Below are 21296 nucleotides of genomic sequence, written 5' to 3'. Positions count from 1 at the left end.
TACCACAACGGCAGATCTCAGTCTTAACAAAATACTGAGACAGTATCAACTTTCACTGCAAAAAAATAATTTTCTCCCCCATTTACTGACTTAGATCCATGAATCAAATCCTTTTGTACCCGCACCTTGGTTTATCTTGGCTTTGACAGAGTGATCTTTGGAGGAAGGAGTGAGAAATGCATAGGAAGTCTTAGGTGTTCACAGTACTGTGTAACAGCATAGTGGTAATCAAGGCCATGAACATTTGTTATCCCAGATAGAATAAATTGTCCTTGTATCATGCTGACTAATAGAGAAAGATAGTATCAACATATGGAAAAGTTATTTGACTTTAGGAGCTTTCAGGTCTTCGTGCACTTTTTTCCCCCCTTTCCTAACACAGTGAGCTTCCTTTGTTTGCATTTCTGGGGTTAAATTGGGGTTTGTCTTTTTCTATGAGAATATTTGTGTTTTCCTGTCTGTTTTTATTCAGAGAATCAGAAACTGAATTTCTAATATATATCTACAAAATCAATATATAAAAAATTGAAATTAAAATCCCAATAAATCTCTGTGCACACTAGAGGTACTTGCATGATGTTTTATTGTATATGTTCTTTTCTTTGTTTCAGGGCTTCCTCCTAATAGCATAAGTAAATTAATCAGTGCATTAATTAGTACATTAATCAGTTACCAGATATTATGTAAATTTCTTCTTTTTTCTTTGATGGTATTGCCTTGCAGGCAGAAAATATCTTGATCCTTGATCCTTTCATCTGCCTCTATCTTAACAGTATTTTGAATAGTGGAGGCTGATGGTGATATGATCTGAGTGTTGCGCTGATGTATGAAATTATTCTCACCAGAAGAGTAATTCATGTTTCCAGTGAGATCTTTTCCTAGAGTACTTTGTCAAGTGAGATATTAGCCTGCACAGGAATCACCTGTTGAGATTCGGGATTTTTCTTCTTTCAAGAGAGCATTTTATTGACACAAGAAAACTGTATTGTAAAAAGAAGCATGAACAATGCCTGTAGATCTGCAACATATGAAGGTTACTGAATACAGATATTTTTGCCATTTTGTGTGCATGGCAGTGCAGATATACCTGATCATCTTATTTATAACAATGATAAATCAAATCCGAGTTGTAGTTGGGTTGGATTAAACTACACTTCTTGAGGTTATACAAACTTATGAACTTCAGAAAACATCAGTCCTAGGAAGCGATTCAGTCTTATAAACCTATCAGTTTTACTTAAAACTGAAAAATTTATGGAACTCTTGTACATGTAAATCAAGGCTCCTAGACGTTATGTCTGAGTCTTTGTATATGCTCAACTGTTGAGAATGTGTTAAAAGAAACTGCTTAATTAAAATTAAATTTATAATGGAGGAGTTTCAATTGTTTCAATAAGCATGAATTCAGGTTAAAAGCTCAGGCTGATACTAAAGAATCTGTTTCACTCTCCTAATTATTTGGCAAAACCCTAAATTGTTGCCATTATGCCTTGTAAAATTTTGATTATGTCAGACTGGAAAAAAACAGAACACCCTCTAGGACATTACTGGGCAAAGATAAAAATTCAAAGGCAACAAGAGAAAGAGTATCTATACTTTTGTTTAGGTTTAAAATATTCCATTAATTAAATTGAAAAGAATGAATTAACTTTTATAGTAGAAATACTTAATAAAAATATAGAGTGTAGACTAATATGACACTGTATTTTTCAAAGAGGAGTTACATTAGTAAAACAAAGCTGAAAAAAAATACTTCTTAAAAAAACTATTCAATTACTTTGCCTTTCCAACAGTCATCAGGAAGCAGGCTGATCTATACCTTTATGTCATTGCAATGTTCAGAAAGGACACACTGACATTTCTTGCCGGAAGGAAATAAAATGCAGAGGAATACATCAGCATATGAAAAGCAGCGATACCAGTATTTCTAATTCTCCATTTACAATGTTGATCAAAACCTCTATAAACTTGTATTATTTCAGATTACCCCTATTAATAAAGCAACTTGCAAACGGAGAAAATCTGTATTTTCTTCATAAAGAAAAGATGGGAGGGAGGAGAAGAATAAAAGCAGTATATTCGAAATTCTAACTTTTGGCATTTATTTACATAAATAGTTTCTAAAGGTAGAATTAATGAGCCTATAATAGACAACAAAAACTATACCTGGCCTGTTGATGCCTTAGGTGGTGGAGGTGTATCTTCATTCTTGCGATCTGTTATCTCAGGTGCTAATTTTGGCCTAGAAAAAATTGATCTTAGTTTTCTAAACATCTTGCCTCTTCAAGGCTTCTGCACTGAAGCCTTTATAACTCTTTTACCATGAACAGGTTTATAGCACATGTTTTCTTGCCATCAGTAATCAAGCCAATTAGGCACTTAATCAGATCAGGTCTGATTAGTGCCTCAAAGAAATTCCTTGCACAGTCTGTTTCAGTGACATTTTTTTTTTGTCATCATTAATACTTTCTTTTTTATATTGTAGACTAAGTTATTTCTAGTCTTGACAGTTACACTATATACAGCTCAACTTTTCATGCAAAAATTCAGAGAACCACTTTCTGTTTAGAGTAAACCGGTGTCTAATCTTTTATGTATTGGATATTAAGGATTTAATTTATATTTAGAAATGAAGTTTTAAGTCCTTAGGATACCTGTAGTTTAACCAGGAAATGAAAATTATTAATTCATAAATAATCAACACTACAATACCTGAGATCTCAAAAGGTTTACTTTCTTTGCAGTCCTGAACTTCTTTTTAGTATTTTTTTTGAGTGAATGACAGTAAAAAGTCTTCTGTTGGGGGTTGTTTTAGCAACTTTATACCTTGTTTTATTTCATCCTTCTTATTAAAACATTGAAAAAAATTTGCCTTTGATTTTCTAATGTATTTACAGGCCATACAACTTTATGCAGAGTGGTAGCTACAGTTTTGATGAGAATAAGTGTTAGGTGAAAATCCTATAAATTAGTAAAACAAATTTTTATAGAGTTTATAACTGGGGCATGATTTTGAGATTCTATAGGCTTTGGGTCATCTTATGTAAGTCTATAAAATCAAGCATGGTTTAGTTTCAAGTACCTCTAGTGCCATGTTAAGTTCTTGTTAACAGTGATCTTAACAACTTGTCTCCTTTTGTCCTTAATTTCACTTTATTTATTACAAGTCTATGCCTTCACTTTGAGCTCTGAATGTGAGCTAACAGCTTACAACCAATTTATGTTGATCATCAAGGCATCAAGAAATACAGAAACCTACTCCTTTGAGCTATTCCTTATATTACATATTGAACTATTGAAAATGTCCCTCCTTGGGGCTTCTATTGTCTGGCAAGAATGGTTTCTAATCCTTATTCTACTGTACTAGTAACTGTAAGAATAAACCAACAATTTTTGTTAGCTTGCAATCCTTTTTCCTCCATTGACACTTATGAATCAGACTTTATAATAGTTGGTCAGACTTCAGTTTTGTAACTGGGAACCTTCCCACACATGACTTCATAGCTGTTAGATGTAGCAAATGGTTGGAACCTCCGCTTTTCATTAATATCTATGATCTGGTTTAGTTCAAAAGCAATACAATTCTTGCTAATCTTTCACTTTGTTCTTAAAATTAGTGTTTGAATAACTAAATTATAAATTAATATCTAAAGTATTTTACCTCATTCATGCAGGTCTGGATGATAAGTAACTTTTCTTTAGAATGTGAATTTTAACATTGTCTCTTAACAGAAGAATCTTACAAGAAATCTTAGACAATAAGTTAGTTTTTCTATGTGAAATTTTAGGGGATTGAATCGACTAATTCAGGAAAATTTAAACAATGGCCACATAAAAACTATACCTGAAGACTGAGTTTTTTTGAGAGCAACTGTTTTCTCATTATAAAAAGGAAGCTCTTCATTCTAAAAGTAGTTTTGTTCCTTGTTTACTAAAAATGGTAAAGTTCTGTGTAAAACATAATATGATGAAATATATATTAAAGGAAAATATGTATCTTATTTAAGAATTTCTGCAAAATTATGCACATTCATCTTTTAAAAAATGCCAAGCAACAACATATTTTAATTTTATTTTTTTTTAATATACTGTTTATGCCAGTTTCAAGTTATAATTAATAGGCATGAAAAAGGAAAGTAGCAGACATTAAAAGGAAAGAGCCTTTGGGACTGTGTTAATAACTATTGGCATCCACAGTTAATGAATGTTATATTCATTTAATTCGTGACTAATTAAATAAATGTTTGATACCCCCCTCATATGATCGGATTTTGTAAATAATAAGCAGACCAAAACAAAACTGGTATTCTGATACAAATGGAGGTAAAAGTTCATCTCTTATCCTGGTAAAATGATTAATCTGCTTCAATGTTTGTTTTTTTCTTTTATGTTGTATGGTTATTGAGATATTTTTACCCACTTTGAACATGCTAAGAGCACTTCAGTGAATTGAATACTATGATGCACTGTTAAGTAAGAAGATTAAGAGAGCAGCAGCAAAGAAGATAGCATAGCCTGTGTCCAGTGAGCTTCTTAACTACAGTGGCTTTGGCCAGTGTTTACCAGATGCTGTATTTGTGGTAAGCCCTAAAGGGTACAGGGATTTCAAGCCTATCTCTACAGTTGGAATGTATCCTATACTTATTAATGATGTACCTCCTTTTACATTTTTTTTGTTCAAGGAAATATTGTTCCTCCATTAAAAAATTTGATATATGCATCAGCTTTCCAAACTTTTGATAACATTTTTCTTTGAGGGGTTTTATTTTTAATCTTAAAAAGTACAGTACTTAAATCATAAGAATATAAAAAAGGAAGTGTGAGATTTTTTTCTGAATAATTAGGCCAGTTGCTAATGAGAAGGGATTCCTTTCTTCAGGACTGTTCTTTGAGGTGGTTTGCTTTGTGTTAATCTTTTTTAACTGGTATTAGTTATAAAATGCTTGAAAGTCCTGTGAGCACAGATTTAACTATCAGTGTATTTAACAGGCATAGAGTGAATTCCTCAGCAGGCAGTGTCAGTTGCTCCGTTTGTTTGAATGTACAGATCAACAGATATAATTTGAAATTTTTATTTTTTTATTAAATAATGTGTAATATGGTTAAAAAATCAATGCCTGAATCTTCTATTCAGATATTCGTATGAGGCAAAATGTGGTGTGCAGATGTTTTTCATAGGTATCTTTCTTCAGTTTGTCTTCATGATTCAAAGATCTTGAAAATGACAAGTAATACATCTTTCTTTAGAGCTCTGTGATAGTAGCCAGACAAAAGCCAAATCTAGCACTCATCATGATTTTTTTCCTCTTCACAGTGTAAGATTTGATAATTTTCCCTATTGTTGCGAATTAACAAAAATTATAAAACTAATTTATCTGTCTTCCTTGATGTTGAGGTTTTTGTTAAAAGATTTTTTTTCCCCAGAAAGAAAAGCATTCCAGAGCTCAGATTGTTCATATCTACTCATTGTCTTCTTTTTTAAACTGAAGTGATACTATCATCTAACTAACTTTACCTTAAAAAAAAGAAAATTAATTCCTGCTTTTAATGGAAATATGTCTTCTTAGGTGTATTATCACAGTCATGACCAGATGAATACATTATGACTAGAATTCAGTGAGATATCTTTAGAAATTACAAAGATTACTTAAAAGATCATTCTTCACCATTTTAACGTATCTGATTTTGCACTGACTCATAATGCTTTTCTTAGATTGCAGTTTATACACTGGCACAAATTCTCTGCATCCTAAGTTTGAGGCAGTAATAGGTCTTATGGTCTGAAGGAATTTGAAAATACACAATAATTTTGATTGCTTTGGCCTTCAAGAAATGCAAACTCTAACTTTTCCTTTCAAATTCACTTTTATTTGTGAAATGCAATCAATAGGATTTGTTCAGCTTACAAAAAAAATTAAAAAAGAGATCAAAATACTTCTGTGGCAATAGGCTGAAAAAAGACAGAATGCTGATATTTCCTATTCCTTTTCACATTCCCCTATATAAAGTTGCTTAGTTAAGTTAGGAGCCATATTGTAAAGACTCGTTTTCTATAGCCTTCCCCAGATTCTGGCTGGCTTTGAGTATGATCATAGAATCATGCCATAACAGGATGGGTGGATTGGAGGTGGTGACAAAATTGATGGTCAGCCTGCCAAAATTATCCTAGCTGATGCCACTTCTTGCTACTGAGCCGTTTTGATGAAAGTGATATGGGAATCAAAGGAATGGGACATAAGACAGAAGAGAAATTTGCACTTCTTTAATTATGCCATTTACCTGCAGGCGTAATAAAAGATGAGGAAAGGTTCTTGTCTACTCGTAGAAGGTACACTCATCTTGACATTTCTGGCTTTTTTAAAATTTTTTTTTCTGTCTTTTTGGCATCTTATTTTTTCCCCTCCAAACAAAAAAGGCACCACCAGTGGATATTTATGCCTGTATTGCTTACATGTTCTTATGGGCAGCATTTCTTTAGAAACAACATTGTTACTGCCTAAAATGTGATTCATCACATGAGAAAGCTTTATCTGCTAAGGTAGTGCTCAAAAGTATCTCTCTTCCACTTAAAAGATTATCCAAAATGAATCTCTGGACCTAGGGCCTAAAAGGAATAGACCCTCCAGAAAGTTAGTCACAAGATCTGCCTGGAGGATTCTCAGCCAAGATTAGGTCACTGAAAGGTTTAGGTGTCCTGAAGCCCCTCTGGGAAGACCAGACAATCTCAAACCAGCAATTAGGGTCTCCTCAAGTACCCTAACCGGTAAGCAGTACTGTGTTGGAACGTGTAAAAGGTCATTCTTGTGCCGAAAGCAAACAACCTAAAAAGCTCTCATGCCACATGCAGCCATTTGGTAATCTTATTCTGCTGAGCTCATAGTCCCCTTTTTTTTTCCTTCATTTTTCATGCATCTCCACAAAGAACCATAGATTGCTATAAAAGGGAATAAATTCTCTGCCACAACATTTAGATGAGAAATTGTCTGTATGTGGTCTGCTAGATATTTTCCAGGGGAAGCCCTCTGTGTGTAAGGCATTTCAAGGGAGAGTGCGGTAGTTAAAAATATGAAGTTCAAGTGCTAGACTTTCTCAAAATATGTGAGAGAAGCTCAAACATCCTTCTGTACTGTTACATTTTTATGGGAATACATACTGCAGCTGTTTACAGTAGGAAAGTTGACAAGGGCTCCTGTGCTGAACGTCTTCAACAGGAAGCCTCAGAAGTCATATAGAAAGGGGAAACAACCCTTCACTTTGAAAGGTCTGACTCCTGGGTTGGAACCCATATTTCAGTGAGGAGCTACATGGACTGACTGTGTACCAAATTTAAAAACTTTTACTGGAAACCACTGGACAAGTTCATTTTTCTGCCTGAAGGGTATTTGCATCAAGAGGTTGAAAAGTAAGTCACTTTGGTAAAATTGTTTTCCCTCAAATGCTAGTAGGAGCAGTAAGATCTTTGAACCATGCAAGCACACATTGAAATAGTAGGCTGCCTAAAAGCTCAGTAAAATGTCAAGTTGTTGGCATTTTACACCCAAAAAGTTGTGATTCTGCTGCTTTGTTTTCTAGCCTTATAAAATAACATTGATCTGCAATTTATCTCGCTGTTAAAAAATTTGAATATCTTTTTCACGAAAGATAGTATGATGTTGGTTTCAGAACCACTGTCCTGCGTATATCTTTATACTCAGAAGTAGAATGCAAGAGTCATTGTCTAGTCACTACATTCATGTGATTTCACACATAACTAGCTGGTTATCATTGACTTATTTAACCACTTATCATTGCTTCTCATATGTAGAATACCCATAGAGAACCAGGATGGTATCATTTATCTTTGCTGAGTGGTAGAAAGGAATTTCACTCCCTTAAGTAAATCTGTAAGAGAACATCAGGGGATTTTATCTTTCGTACATGTAAGCACATCAGGAAAAGGAAACTTTGATGTACATGAAAAGATATTCTTGAATCATGACTGAATCTCAAATTTTGCTAAGGTCTAAGTCTAAATTCTTGCATTTTGGAACTCAAAACCACCTAATGTGGGGTGAAAAGGAGACCCCGTAAAAAGGACTTTATTCTTTAAAAAAAGACACAACAAAAGAAAAGCAAACAAAACCCCCAGCAAATAAATAAACAAACAAAAGCCCCAAACCAATTAAATACGTTATGTCTTGTTCAGAATATTTCCAATATATAGTCTCATTCTTGGTGCCTGGTTCCTGACCAATATCCTCCCAACATTCCTCAATTACGTTCTCCTATAGGAGTAAAGTGATAGGTAGAGAGGGAAGAGAGAAAGAAATATTTTCTTACACTGAAAAATATCTGAAGGTGATCAGGATAGAGACGGAATTTCAGGATCAGTATTTGTGGGCTTTTGAAGATTCCCTTTTGAATAAAAATGAGAAGTTTAAGAAACAGAAACAAATGTGATAACTTAAGTGATGCAGTCCCCCTATTTTTTTTTCTTAAGACTACTTTGCTTCTCAATTACTTTAGTTATAAAAGATATGAAAATGATGACATAGCTTAATTTAGATGAAAAAGGACCCAGAGGTGCAAGGTACCTGTGGGGAAGAACAGAAATAAGTATGGAGGAAAAACATCTGTGGCCACTGTGCTCCTATACTCTCTTGCAAGCAAATGATCATTATAGAGAGGGGAGGAAGAGAGGGTTACACATTTAGGGTATTTCATGTCAGTAATGTTAACACTTGTATATATTAACACTTCTATCTGAGGGAAATAGAAATAGAAATTTGGTTATGAATTGATTCTCTTCTGGAAAGCTGAAATTCATTGTGCTATCAAAAGAAGGAAAGTTCTCAGAAGTGTGTAATGTATTCCTCTAAACCCATCATATTTTCTATGTACCCTCAGAGCTTCCTATTCCCATTGTGGTGATTCTAAGCCTTATGTTTTTGCTAACATAAATATTTAAAGCATCCCACCAACACAAACTACCTAATCTAGTCAACAACATAGCCACAAACTGAGAAGTGAGTACTGCAGAAACAGCGGTGTTTTTCTTAGAAAAGAAAAAAACCATCTCTTTAAATATGGATGTAATCTGATACAACTGATAAAGAATTGAACTGGGACTTGCCCCCGTTTCAGCCAGTGCATGAAAAGTTTAAATTTTTCCTTTGTGTATTTTTCTCCACTTAAAAGTAACTACTGTCTGAGGAGCCTTTCCCTGCCATGCACGGATCAAGACCAATTTAATTTTTTCAATACTAGCTTTTTTTTTTTTAACTTTTGTAGTTCTGATGATTGAAAAATTAGTTGTTTGGATGAGGAAACTTCTGATAGAAGGAATAGGAATTCTTATTATTTTTAATCCATTACTAATTGTACTTAACACTACAGTTCACTCTGATGAGATTGTTATGAAAACATTCATGTTAGGTAAACATTCACTTTTTGTATTCTGAAAAGTAGTGTCTAACATGATTAAATTCTTACAAATGTTGTACTGACTTCTGCTTTCTTTTTTTCTCTTCTTTTAAAAGAGAGCAGTGAGAGTATTTTAATGCAATTATCTAGTGAATTCTATGCTAAACTCAAATACAGGAACCGTCTTCGGTTCTGACCTACGACAAAAAGGGATTCATACTCACAGCTTCCACTCTTCTGCAGTACTAGGCTGACTTCTAGTAAAGATCAAAAGATCTACTCTCAATATGTCCTGTTGAGTCAGTATAGCTGTACATATTATAGCTCAAAGATTAAGTGTAACACAAAATTAGAAGAAGAGCCAGAGCAAATGTTAGCCCGGCACTTCCATCATTTGGGAAGAGCAGAGCATGTTGGTAGCTTCTCTTGTAAAGATAGGAAATTTTATATAAATAATTTCATTTTAACTTATTGCGTAAAAGACATAAAACTTGTAGGAGTGAAAAATCAAGAGGGAAATTCTTTGAATAAGTAGCACCCATGACCTCTCTGGCTTGCAATTCACGAGGTTTTAATGGTGGACTTGATTTGGCAACCGATTTGATTCAGTAATTCAGAAGTAATAAAAGGCAGAAGAGTAATGACTCTGTGAGCAAGTCAGGCTTCACTTCTAGCTTCTCCTGGATCTCTCATTTGCAGGTATTACATTGATTATACTTCTGGTAACATGTGATCAGCTCTAAGAGAAGTAGTAGAGGCTAGTGTTGCACCATTAAGAGTCACTCACGCTAAACAGTGAGGTAGATTTAAAAAGAAGAGCATTTAATGGTAAAAAAAAAATTCTGTATTGGTTTAGTTGACCTACTGCATTCACTTTATATTTGCAGGAAAGGGTTTACACATATTCAGGTAGTGCTGTGAAGAATTCACGTTCCCATTTTACTAAACATTTTGGTGGCGATGTGAATGAAAAGGTGTTCTTTATTTGCAAATTTTGAGCTCATAGATTGTTACTCACACATGCTTTCCTGATGAAAAATAATTAATCTAATTCTGACTTTTCTATTCTATAGATAAGAAAATCCTACAACATCCATTGGAGCCCTGCTAACCTCAACAATATTCTTAAACTTACCTGATTTCACTTACTTGCATTAGTTATTCTTCTACTTGCCATCATCTATCATGTTCTTTGATTCTGGGTCTGCTGAGATATGTGCATATGGCTAAAAAAGCTGAACTCCTTCACTGAAATTGTGAAGGAAAAGAAAAGAATTTGATAGAATTACTTATCTGTTTAAAGTTCACCATGTCCGCAAGTTTTCGAAAGACTGTATCTTAAGTGTTAGGAGTTATACTTGAACATTCTTAGAGTCCAGAGTACTGTGTGCTGGACAGAAACCTAGATAAAGAGATTACAATAGTGATATAATATGTTTGGTGGTAAGATGCAATAAAACATTTGCTTTTTCAGGTCACTAGTAACTGAAAGTCTACTTCTATTTAAGGAGGGAAAAAACCTTAAAGAACACCTGAAGAAGTTAAAGGAATGGTTAAAATAGGGCACTCTTCCCCCCCCCCCCCCCCGTATTATAGTTTGCTAATGTATTTGATATCAGGTTTAAGTTTGTTCTTGGAAAAATGATGTTCTAGCAGTTTAGGAAAATAGATTTATTTAGTATTTTAAAGCTCAATCAGTGCTGTAAAAGCTGGAAAGAAGCCATTTCCTTTCTGTTATAGAGTTAGCATGGTTATGGCTCTCACTGCTACAAAACTGCCAATTTTTATTCAGATAAAATATGACTTTTTTTCTCTCTTCAGTCATTAATCAAAAACATTAGTAAGTTTGTGATTAAGCAGTTTATGAAGAACAGTAAATTTTATCAGGGAAAAGAGAAGATTTATGTTTCTCTTTAAAATTATAGTTTTTCCAGAGTTGTAAAGCAGCAGTAGTCATTTTTTCTTCATTTGAAATCCTGGAAAAGTTCTTAGGTACAGCTTTCTGGTTTATTTATATTTGGCTGTTTGGTCTTTAGCAAAGACCCTATTTTTAAGGCCATCTGACTGATAGAGGTGGATTTAAAAGCAAAGTGCTGTGGGCTCCTGGATGATCCCATTCTTCTACTTCTTTCTATGTGCATAAGAAGAGCATAGAGAATGGCATCTACTCACACCTGCAGTTACCCTGGTCTTTTGCATTCTCAGCCCCTTGGTATTGTGAGAAACATGTTCCTTCACTAGTTTAGCAAAACTTCCCCCCTTTTGACTCCCAGCCTAATGGCAACCAAGAAAACCCAGGGGTCTTGCAATCAGTCACATGGTTATTAATTTTTATTTGTATAGTGGTCCAAAATTCCTTCCTTCCTTATTTTCATTATGCGAAATATCTCTTAAATCTTGTAAGTTCCCTCTTCAGCTTGTCCACAACCACTGACCAATATATTCTTCCCTAGGTACTTTATCTTGATTCCTACCATGCCAATGCCAGAGAATCCTGAGATCCAGTATGACTTTGTTGCAAGACCACCGGACTTCTGTCAGAGCTCCAATGCTGTGTCCTGCTTAAAAATCGCACTAGATGTTAGGGGAGGTGTCCTTCAGCTGCTTCCTCATTCTAATTTATTTTCTGTTAATCTTCTAAGCTTTTTACTTTTGCTCTTCCAAATCTGTCACAGGGAAAGCAGCCCATACATGCTGATGGTTATGCTTTTTTTGGGATCCTCAATTAGTGCTCTATTAGCAAGAGCAATGGCAACTTATAATGGTAAGTGGAACTTCTTACAACTCTAATGTACATAGCAAATCACAGCCAGAGCTCTTCAGGTAGGTGTTTGGAGAACTTAGTTTAGGCGAAGTAAGGGATGACAATGGTCTTATGGACAGATATGTTTTTATGATAATTAACTAGTTTGTAGATCATGAGTTGAAGAGTCCTTCTATTTACCAGTACACATGTTGAGCAGTTTTGAAGGTAGTGCTAAAGCCCCAGTAAAAGATTGAGTGCATCCTTTTCATACCAGTACTTTAGAAATGCTCTACTCTTTGATAAGAACTAAGTGCTAGACCTACAAAGGAGTTTCATTGCTTACCTTTTTTTTAAGTCAATAAATACTGAATGACTATTGCAGTATAAGACACTTAGAAATATCTTTTGTGATTGTAACCCTGAATGTTTAGGTGGTGGGTCTGGTGAATTTGCAACCAAATGCAATAAATTTAGGGGATCCTGCTGCAGTCTCTACTCTCCCGCTGGATAGTACTTAAAACTCGTCATGTATTAATTTATTCTAGTAGATAACATTCTATAAGATGACCCCTCTTGTGCCATCTTGCTTCCTTATTACAGTTGATAGGTATTACAATCTTCTGGAAATTAATCAATCTTCATCTTAGATATTAGTTAAACTTTCGACTTTCACTCTCCCATCTCAAACTTGTTCTAAAAATCTGTGTAGCCTGCAGATAAATTGCTGATTTGTCCTGGCATTTCTTACAAATAACCAAGCTCTGCTTTCAGCACTGCTCCTGCTTTAGTGGTGCCCTCAAGCACAAGTGATGGCAAAATTGTCAGATAATTGCACCACTGTCAGCTGGACAAAAGTGTAATTTTTTTCTTATGCTCTCAGCTATATGGGTTTTGATGGCCCAAAAGAGGTAAAAAAAGTAACAAATATTTTCTAAGTGTGCAGGTATGGTCCTGGACTCACAGGTGGAGCAGCCTACTTGGTGACAAAATGTCGCGTTTCTACAGGTTATTTTAAGGTAGACTGAAAATTCTATCTTGCTATTTCTAAATGAAATAAGTAGTTCATACAGAATTTGCACACATTTTGATATAGATGTTTCTTAAGTTTTTACTTTTTTGTTTATTTTTTAAAGGAACAAGCAAATTTTGCTGTACTGCTCTGTAGCACAGTAACATGAGATAAATGTGTAGGATGAGCTACACAGAGGAGTTTATGCATTCCCATTGGATTCAGCAGCCAAACTACATGCAAAGCTAAAAATGACTTCGAGGTGCTTACTGCCTGCAGAATCTGCCAAGGAAACATACCATTGATAGCAAAATACAATAATCTCAGCCACCTACTATCCATTAGCCTTTGATAAATACCACATCTAAATAATCTGTCACCTTCTTGCCAACTCTTTTTATTGTATTGTTTTTTAATCCTGTTGTGTATTTTATTTGCTCTCCTTTTTGTGTTGATTTACTCTTTGTCACACATCTGACCAATGAATTTGAAAATGAAAATGTGGAAAAGGATTCTTTTAACAGTAAACACTGTGATCAAAAACCATATATGGTCATCTAAACATATGTTTATTCTCATTTCTTTGCTTTGTCTTAAAGCAGTTCAGAGATTGAGATTCATCCTGACTATCTGAAGGGGGAGCTATAGACCTCCTGAAAGGAGGTTAGGCTCATTTAAGCGTTTCTTCCAACAACATTATGAAAGGAATCAGGACAAATGAATTCTTGAGTTGGATAACGCAGATAAGTGCCTTTACATGAAGCTACTTGACATGGTCTCTTAGAGGTCTTGCAAGCAAAGCCACAAGAATGTAAATATAGGTATTTCTTCTCTAACAGATGGACAAGTTTTCTTCAAGGATATATGTTAACTCTATAAAAAGTCATATCACAGAAGGCACAGTAGCACTCAGGGATGAGTGTCCTTCTCTATTTCCTTCTCATCTTGGAAGAGGCACAACTTTTCTGTGTTCTGGACTGAGTCACCAAGTCCTGCTCTTAGCATGATTTGCAGTGTAGATTTCTCCTGCACCATCTTTTTATGCCTTTTCCCTTCTGTACCATGTAAGACCACAACTGCTGTTCACTTGTTTGCTACCTTTGCAAAGGTAATGCAAAGAATAATTTGGAGCAGTGGTGGGGTTGAGATTTCTGTGTTTTCCCTGTACACTTTTTTTGGGAAAAGACAGACTACTAATCATAGAATGGTCTGGATTAGAAGGTACCTTGAAGATCATGTAGTTCCAACACCCTGCCATGGACAAGGACACCTTCCACTAGACCAGGTTGCTCAAAACCCCATCCAACCTGGTCTTAAACACTTCCAGGGATGGGACATCCACAACTTCTCTGGACAACTTGTTCCAGTGGAACACCAGTCAACACCACCCTCACTCAGAAGAATTTCTTTCTAATATCTAGTCCAAACCCTACCCTCTTTCAGTTTTGAGCGATTCACAATTGTCCTGTCACTTACATGCCCTTTAGAAAGTCCTTCACCAGGCTTCCTGTAGGCCACCTTTAGGTACTGGAAGGTTGCTATAAGGTCATCCTGAAGTCTTCTTTTCTCTGAGCTGAAAACCCCCAATTTTCCCAGCCTTTCCTCATAGCAAAAACATTCCAGCCCTCTGATCATCTTTGTGGCTCTCCTCTGGACCTGCTACAGGAGGTCTGTGTCTTTCCTACCCTGAGGACTTCAGAGCTGAACAGAGTGCCTTGTGTAGAGCAGAGCAGAGGGGCAGAATCCTCTCTCTTGACCTGTAGGCCACTTTTCTTTTGATGCAGCCCAGGAAACGGTTTTCTTGGCTGAAAGTGTACATTGCTGAGTCATAGCCAGCTTTTCATCCACCAGCACATCCAAGATCTTCTCTCTAGGGCTGGTCTCCATCCATTCATGCCCTAGCCTGTATGGATACTGGAGGTTGCCCCAACCCAGGTGCAGGACCTTGTACTTGACCTTGTTGAACTTCATGAGATTTGCACAGGCCCACCTTTCAATCCTGTCAAGGTTTGTATGCCTCTATATGCCATCCCTTCCTTCCAAGGTGTTGACCTCACCACTCAACTTGGTGTTCCTGGCAAAATCACTGAGGGTGCATTCAATCCCACAGTCCATGTCCCCAACAAAGGTGTTAAACAACATTGTTCTGATACTGACTTCTAAGGAACGCCACTGTTTGGAGGAAAGGGTTAAAAGAGGAAGAATAGTGAGGATAGTAGATTCAGTCAAGTGATCTTACAGTGGGAATACCAAGGCATTGGGGAATAAGAGTGTGGGAAACCCCATATATTATGCCTACTGCTGTTTATCCTCTCTGTTTTGAGAAGTAAAATTTCTGTGTAGAGATAACATAGGTGTTTTGAGAGAGTTGGAGGCACTCTCATGAACATGCTCAAACTCCCTGTTTTTCAAGAAAGAAGATCAAAGCTCAGAGATCATAAAAAGCACAGGTGAGATCACAGCATGGTGGTAAACTACGTGTGCACAAGCCTTTGATAAATTGGTGAAAATGGCAGGTCCACAGCCTTCCTAGGATGGACTAAGCGTAATGGTGCCTGCATTCCCATTCGTTGTCTCCACCCAAATGCTGCTTCAGGATCCTCTGGTTAGTGAGGTAATGAAATAAATTTACTCTTTACATTTCAGCCACAGTTTTGTGGTTGTTCTGGCTGCCTGCCTGTGTCAACTCACACAGCCACTCACACAACCACTCATCACTGATCTCTACTTGGACATTGAGCTGTTGATCACAACTCTTTAAGAGTGACTGTCCAGCCAATACCTTAGCCACTAGGTGGTCAATCCATCAAATATAAATCCATGCTCCTCCAGTTTAGAGACAAGGATATCATGTGGGACAGTGTCCAGTACTTTGCACAAGTCCAGGCAGATGATGTCAGTTGCTTTTCCTTTCCACCAACTCCATAACCCCGTCATAGAAGGTCACCAGATTTGTCAGTCACAATTTACCCTTAGTGAAACCATGTTGGTTGTCATTGGTCACCTCCTTATTTCCCAAATGCCTTAGCATGGTTTCTAGGACTGTCTGCTCCATAAAGTTGCTGGACGTGGAGTTGAGACTGATCAGCCTGTAGTTCCCTGGGTCTTCCTTTCCTCATGTAGAGATGGAAAATCCTAAAATGGTTGCTAACTTTGGATGCTAGATTAATCTAATGAATTATTATACTCTGGATACCAGACCTGGTTACTGGTTACTGGATACATGTATTACGAATGGGTGGGAATGTTGGATTATGATCTACCAGAAATGTTGTTAAAATTGAATTTACTACTTCATCTACTCCATGTTGTCACAGCAAGGCTGTGAGTTAGGATAAAAGCACATTAGATAGTTGAGTTTGCTGCTCTTGTGTTGTGGGCAGATGGAAGGGTTGAGATTATTACTGGGAGATGATTTCTCCTCACTTCCATTAGTAACTGACATACATCCTTATTGCTTCCTCAGATGCAGAAGTCAGGATAGTGTAGTGTGGGAAGGGTAACTGACAGTGCCATGCCATCTTAGATGACTACCTTTTTTGCTTATGTAGCTCTCAGTTGGCTGGCTATCTTAGACATCCAAAATGTAATTGTCTGTGACATGAACTAAAAAAAATCCCCATAATATCCAGGTATGTTATGTCACTTCTCATTTGACCAGCTATTCAGAAGTCACCATGACTGTTAACAGACCCATACATCCTAACATCGATGTGCCAAATACATCCTGGAAACTCAAAAATACACGAAATCCATGTGGACATAAAATATTGAGCTTGGTTTATGTTCCAAGATATATAAAGGACGTTGTGCTTTTACAGGACGTACAAATATTTATTCAGCTTCTGAATAGACAAATTAAACATAGTCTCTGCTAAGAAGAGTTAATGGTATAAAAGGTAGTCAAAGAGGCAGAGTATTTTTATAAATTCAAGAAATATGTGCATATGTGGAAAAATTAATGGAGTGTTCTTGCTTGAAATAGGATTTTAACAGAGACTTATTTGAAGAGAATAGGTTATGTTCCATGCAAGAGTTGAACATGTTATGAATGATTAAAAGGGGAATAGAAGTGGAAATTAAATAAGCTATTGAAAATGAGACTGTTAAAACTGGAAGAGCCAAGAGGCTATTTGGATATTTAGTACCAAAAAAATCCAAGACAAGAGAGCAATTTTCACAGAATTTTGAAGGTAAAAGATATTGAGATATTTCCATATTGTGAGGGGAGAGTTTTCTGTAGAGAACATGATGATCATATGTGGTTGCACATTAGGACAAACAGGAAAATGTGATGATGTCACAGTCATGATGGATTCAAATGGCCCAAAGTCTGCTGATGAGAAAAAGAGGAAGAAACTTCTTTATCCTCTCACCTGCTTACAGTGGCATCTTAATCCTGGAATGTATCTTAAATTTAAAGACTGTCCCTCCATTCTGCTGTGTTTTTGAGCCATAGTGAGTGGGTTCTCACACTGTTTTGGAGTTTGTTTAATTGTTCAGTAAATGTCTTCCTGGGAATAAAAACAAACTAAGGGAATAAAAGACTTTATTTCTCTGTGGATTCTGTTTCATTCCATGAAGCCATGAACTCTGAAATTGCATCCTTTCTCTCTTCTATGTAGTTTCTTCTTACAGTGTTTTTACTGACTAGAAGTATGGCTGTGTGTATATATTTTTAATGCTTCGCAATAATCCCATAGGATTTGTAAATCATGGACTGTACTGAGTCCATGATGAGAATTTGTATTTGGATAGAAACATAAGTCTTGCAGTCCCTTGGGATAAGAATTTTTTATAGATTTTCTTCATATAGGTTCAAAAGAAAAACTTCTAAATTACTTGAAAGATATTTTGAGAAGAAAATCATTAAACAAGATATATAGTTTTCTAGAGAAACTGACAACAAACAGAGGGAAAAAAATGCTGTATTTTTGATAGCAAGCTAGTGGAACAGCTACTGAGCTATAAACAGAAGCAGGCTAAAATATATTAGGATCTTAAACAAAGCATATTTCAAAAATACTATGTGCAATCTTCAACCATGCAATCAATCATTCAAATTATAGCTATTATGAAGGAAATAACGTCCTTGTCTTCAAATCCCTGCAAGGTGAAAGATTTCAAAGAAAAAATCCCAGCTGATTTGCGTTTCTGCAACATTTATTTCACATTTTCACTGTTTACTGGTTTAGAACATTTTCAATGCTCCTCAGTTTATAAAAGGTTCACAAGAGGTTAATAGGAGTTCTTACTAGAAGAACCCATTTAGGAATGGATGAATTCTTACCCATTGTCCTGAGACAGAATAGTACTTTAAATGAGAGTGTTGCCTCATTAAGTCTATCCCTGTCAAGTCCATTATATTTATCGTTCAGGCTACTGTCAAATAAATAAGCTTTTACATGGCATTGTATTGCATATACCATATATATCAAGTATTATATTTGCAGTGGTTTATATCTCCCAGCTAAGCAAAGTGATAAAACGCTACTGATTGCATGCTGAATTTCTTGTCTTTTTGATTGAACTTGGATGGTGATATGTCTCAGTTCAGTTTCACACTAGATGTTTTTTTAATTTTTTTGAATGGGGAACAATGAAAAAATATTAATTTGAACAAGTATCTTGTAGAACTCTTCCTTATAAATATGGCACAAATTTGAAGAGACAAAGCCTAGCCATCTTCCATCTTCTGCATACCCCTGGAGGCATGTAGACTTCCTATTGTATATGGGTAGCACAAACCTGTTGGAGCTTGTACTGGCACAAAGTCAGAATTAAACTGTAATGAAGTACTGTATAAGGGAAAGAAGGCTCTGGAGAAAAAAAGTCTTTTCAGAGCCTTGCCTTGCAGCATCTTCTGCCCTAAGAACAGCTGCCTTGCAAGTAAGGGTGAGCAGGAATCCTTCACCCCTGTGACTTTCCCCAAATCCACAAAATAGCTGAGCTGGATTGGAAGAGGCACCACAGCTGGGGACAGATGTACTTTGCCTTATTGCTGCTGCTCTGCACTCTCAGGGCTGGTGAGAGCATGGGGTGGCTGCTGGGAGATCCTGTGCAGCTCTGCACAGTTACACTCGTGCTGTGCGGCAGGAGGTGGCATGAAAAACATGCAACGCATATGAGAATTTAAAGCTTCTACCATGTGGTTGCTGCTCACATCAGCTTCAAGAAAAGACATTTTTAATACAGGGAGGTTGAAAGCTTCATCTTTAACTTTTAGATGGGCAAAATACTTCTGAGACAACCATTTAAGGAACCCAGAACTTCCAGGACAGCAGCATGACCATTTTAAAATTATGGTAAAAGCATAGTAGGAATGAGTATTATAACTCTTTTATTAACCTCAAGAAACAGAATTTGATTAGAGCTAGTGGGGAATTTTCCAGGGGAAAGGCATTTTACATCAGAACATGTTGCTTCAACAAAACTGAATTTTTCCTGGAAAAGCACATAGAGAATCTGACAGGAAATACTATTTAAGTGAGGAAAGATTTTTTTAACAAAAAAGAGCAGGAGAGAGACCTGGATGTCAAAGAGGCTATGTCAGTATCAATTTAGTATTTTTTTTCAAATGGGTTAATCTCCTTGAGTTATAATACAAAATTTCAAGAAAAATAGCCTCAACCATGGAACTGAATTGATTAAGGAAGTGATGGTAGCTGTTCTCGTGGGAAATATGTGCCAGTTGACCATCAGAAATGTTCATGGACAAGGTGAATAATACTTTATGTAAGAGTAGCTGTTTATCAGTACTCTTTTCATCACACATTTAAAAATTCTTCATGTGTACTATTCTATTTTCTAATACTGAGCAACAACGGGTTTTTTTCTGAAGGCATCACTCACTGTGAAATTAAGTAATAATAGTCCTACATGCAATCTGTAAACCTCACTAATTTCTTGGAAAGCTGTTTTTTATTCTGCTTATAAGTGGTTTTGTATTTGCCAATGTAAGCATAGAAGAGCTCAAGTCTGAGCAAAGAAATAAAAATAAATTGAGTATCTCTACCTTTCAGGATATGTCCAAAGACAGTAAATAAGTAAATTGCTAAAAGCTTCTTCCAGAGCTCTGCAGCCTTCAAATTTACAATAAATCCCTAGACAATCTCAGGCCAAATAAATAATACTGCAAACATAGCATTTCCATTGTTCTGCTTTCATTTGAGGTTAAAGTTACATGGAGCATTGCATTAAGCTGTTAGAACATTATGAAAAGTTTTCACAGAACCAGAAGATGAAAGTACTTCTAGGGGACAATAAACAGTCTGGAGCTCAAGTACTATGAGGAGTGACTAGGGAGCTGGAGTTGTTTATCCTGGAGAAGAGGAGGTTCAGGGGAGACCTCATCACTCTCTACAACTACCTGAAAGGAGGTTGTAGCCAGGCGGGCATCAGTTTCTTCTTCCAGGCAAGAAACGACAGGACATGAGGGCAAGAGGAGAGGTGCTGTGTGACACACGGTGATCACTTGAGTTTTGCTCTTTCTGCTTAGAAAATAATGTGCGAGGCAAGTGATGGCCACATCTTTTTCTTTTATTTATTTTTTTTTATTTTCGTCTTTCTTTTTTCCCCTGAAAAAAATACAGAAATTTTTCTATTTAGAAATATTTTTAGCACTTTCATCATGTGTTTAATATCTTTTTGTAATAATTTGGGCTTTGGAGCAAGTATTATGTCTTCAGTGCTCAAAATCATAGTGATTTCAATCGCAAAGGCACATCAACATTTTGGAAAGGAAGCCCTGGAAGACTAATAAGTACATCTAATATAAGCTATATCCCAATACTACAGTTGAAATTTCATTAATTTATTTTGAATGATCGACATCAGTTATTTTGTAGTTCTACCTTGATAAACTACAGTAATACCTTTATAACTCTGAGACCTTAAACCTGAAAAGTACAGATTTTGTTCAGTGCTAATTTCATTTCCCTTGAAGTAGAGTAAAAAAGCAGAAAGATGGAAAAAATTAATAACATTGGAGCAAAGGGCAGAGAAAACAGCCTATGTAACTCAAATGATTATGATGGCTAAATCTCTTGACTTACCTTCTTCAGTGCTGAAAAATGTTTTTTTCTTTTAAAAGAGATGGAATCAAATAGCTTAATATTTAAACTAACCTATTTTCAGTTT

General features: G+C 35.9%; 1 protein-coding gene across 1 annotated transcript in view; it reads right to left on the bottom strand.

Annotated features, from left to right (window-relative positions):
* Positions 1–2274, bottom strand: part of CNGB3 (cyclic nucleotide gated channel subunit beta 3) — a 59687-nt gene extending 57413 nt beyond the window's left edge. Inside the window, exon 1 of the mRNA XM_064640542.1 lies at positions 2167–2274. Within this exon, the coding sequence (XP_064496612.1) occupies positions 2167–2274 (108 nt within the window). The remainder of the gene's footprint in view (positions 1–2166) is intronic.
* Positions 2275–21296: the final 19022 nt, after the last annotated feature.

Source organism: Pseudopipra pipra, chromosome 1 (genome assembly GCF_036250125.1).
Source record: "Pseudopipra pipra isolate bDixPip1 chromosome 1, bDixPip1.hap1, whole genome shotgun sequence".
NCBI classification, from domain to species: domain Eukaryota; kingdom Metazoa; phylum Chordata; class Aves; order Passeriformes; family Pipridae; genus Pseudopipra; species Pseudopipra pipra.
The sequence above is the reverse complement of the archived record's forward strand: the minus strand, read 5'-3'. Positions and strand labels throughout refer to the sequence as shown.